At 50.5% G+C, this 2,325-nt stretch overlaps 1 protein-coding gene across 2 annotated transcripts in view; it reads left to right on the forward strand.

The window, feature by feature from the left end:
- The first annotated feature begins 241 nt into the window (after positions 1-241).
- SPESP1 (sperm equatorial segment protein 1) overlaps positions 242-2,325 on the forward strand; it is a 12,558-nt gene continuing 10,474 nt past the window's right edge. Inside the window, exon 1 of one of the 2 annotated variants that reach the window (XM_019647274.1) lies at positions 242-1,244. Coding sequence is in view for 1 of the 2 variants with exons in the window: in XM_019647273.1 (XP_019502818.1) it covers positions 1,022-1,091 (70 nt within the window). In the remaining variant the exon portion in view is untranslated. The remainder of the gene's footprint in view (positions 1,245-2,325) is intronic. The other variant, XM_019647273.1, reaches the window with a different exon arrangement.

A 2,325-nucleotide genomic window follows, 5' to 3' on the forward strand; every position in this document is an offset into this window, starting at 1 on the left:
GCGAGCTTTCAAAAATGCAAATCTAATTACACAGTTCCCAATGCCTAATAAATTCCAAGCCCATTGCTTCCTGAGGCAGCAATAATGGGTGCCTGTGAATTTTTAAAAATTATTGTACAGTAACGTTGGTTCTTTGTGGTGTACAGTTCTATGAATTTTAAGACATGTTTAGATTCTGTGGCCACCACAACCATCACCCAAAAAACTCCCTTATAGTGATGTACTCACACACCTTGTTTTTTTTATTGTGAAATAAACTCACACATTCTTAACCCCAGACAACCACCGCTTTATTCTCCATAGCTATTGTTTTGTCTTTTCAAAAAAAGGAATGCAATCTTTTAAAAAAGTAAAACAAAACCCAAGCCCCTTAAAATGGCTTTAATGCCTCTGCCTACCTCTCCTCCCTCACCTCCAACAACTACCCCCCACCCCTTGCAATTAAACTGAACTATTTTCACTTCTTGGGGGAGCTTCAAGCTTTCTTCCAACTAGGCAACCTCCTCCCAACTCTTTTTGAATGGCGGGGTCTTCCTCAGTGCTCCAGTGTCCACCACTTCCTCCATTATAGCACGTTTCACTCTGTTGTAACGGCCAAGTTATTTGTCCGTCCCCCAACTGACAGTTCTTTCCACGCAGGGACTGAGTTTTAGGCATTGCTATCCGCTTAGCATCCATGGATGGGCAGAGCTCCGCCACTCCCAGCCCCCAAAGTCACTGCATTCGCCAGGGTGTCAGACGCTCAGAGGCCCGCGCCGGACGCAGGGCTTCCAAGGCAGAGAGAGCATGCGCACCAGGAGGGACCGCCCCGCCCCCTGCGCGGGGCCCGGGGGTCGGGCCTCGGCCGCTCACGCTCCCCTCCCCCACCCGGACTCCTCTTGCGCGCTGGGGACAACCGTTGCAGGGCGCCCTGGGTCCTGGGGTAGGACCGTCGGGCGCCGACGCCCAACTCTTTCGGCCGTGAGGTACCCGGCCTGCTGGCCCTAGGACGTTTCCGTCGCATGGCGGAGTGCTGCAGACGATGCCCATGAAGTCCTTAGTCCTTCTAGTTGCGCTGTTGCTATGGCCGTCGTCCGTGCCCGCGTATCCGAGTGAGTGACCGGCCCGAGGCGGCAGGGACTCAGGAGACACCCCTGAGGGAACCTCCGGGCTCCCGGACCCGCCTGAGTACCCGCTCTTTTTTTTGCCCCGGTCCTACACGCCTCCCAAACCCCACTGTCCAGGGTGCTGCCTCCGATGCCGAGGTGCGTCCCTCTCCTCCTCGTCCTCCCCGACCTGCGCGCCTCGGGGCTGACCTGGCAACGCCGTGAGCCAGGCAGCGGGTCCCAGACTGGACTCGTGGGGGGACCTCCTCACCCCAGCGGAGACGCTCCTTGATGTGAACCCTGTCCCCTCTTCACCGAAGCGATGGCGCTCGTGGAATAAAGCACGGGGGGGGGGGGGGGGTAAACTGCGGCCAGCCGGCCGAGGCTGCCTGTTTTCGTATGGCTGGCCGACTAAGAATGGTTTTTACATTCTCAAATGTGAATATGAAATGCGATCTTTCGTGACATGTGACAAAGTATGAAATCCCAATTTCATTGTTCATCAATAAAGTTTTATTGGAACACAGCCACACGCATTCCTTTATGTATTGTCCAGGGCTGCTTTCCTGCGTTGTAACTGCAGAGTTCAGTAGTTGCCACAGCGACAGGATGGCCTGCAAAGCCTAAAATACGTACTGTCTGGCCTTTGACAGAGAAAGTTTAATCCCTGTGGTGAAACATGGAGAACATGTGGCCTGTGGGCAGCAGTCGGGGACACTTACTGACCCCCTATGCACTTCCACAGAGCGTCCTCGGGAGCAAGGCATTCAAAACCCCAGTGAAGCAGAATTCTAGCTCCCCAGTAGCTGAAAACGGATAAGGTCAAATTCAGGGGTGCTAAGACTACTAGATTAGCATCATGAGGACAGCTTGAGGTATTTAAGTCAAGTGTCTGATCTGATATTCCAGATATGACTTGAGGTTTGTCCATCTCTAGTCTAACTGTATTGTAGCATTTTGTAAGGTTGGGGTTTGGTTTAACCAAATAAATAAAATTTAATAGGTAGGTGTTAAAAAGCATGCTGGCTGTGCACAGCTATATTTCAGAATCGTCAAAAAGTCTTAGTTAAAAATTATATTTTAGAAATGAAGATACAACACAACCTAAATCATGAATAGTAATGGCAAAAGTTCTGAATAAAATGTCCTAGATAACTAAAGTTACCCCCTTAAATACTAGAGCTTTTGATTGTTAGCTGTTTTAAACAGTGTTTTGAGTTTATCTCTTTGTATAGCCTAC

This window comes from Hipposideros armiger, unplaced genomic scaffold (assembly GCF_001890085.2).
Source record: "Hipposideros armiger isolate ML-2016 unplaced genomic scaffold, ASM189008v1 scaffold_110, whole genome shotgun sequence".
Classification (NCBI taxonomy): domain Eukaryota; kingdom Metazoa; phylum Chordata; class Mammalia; order Chiroptera; family Hipposideridae; genus Hipposideros; species Hipposideros armiger.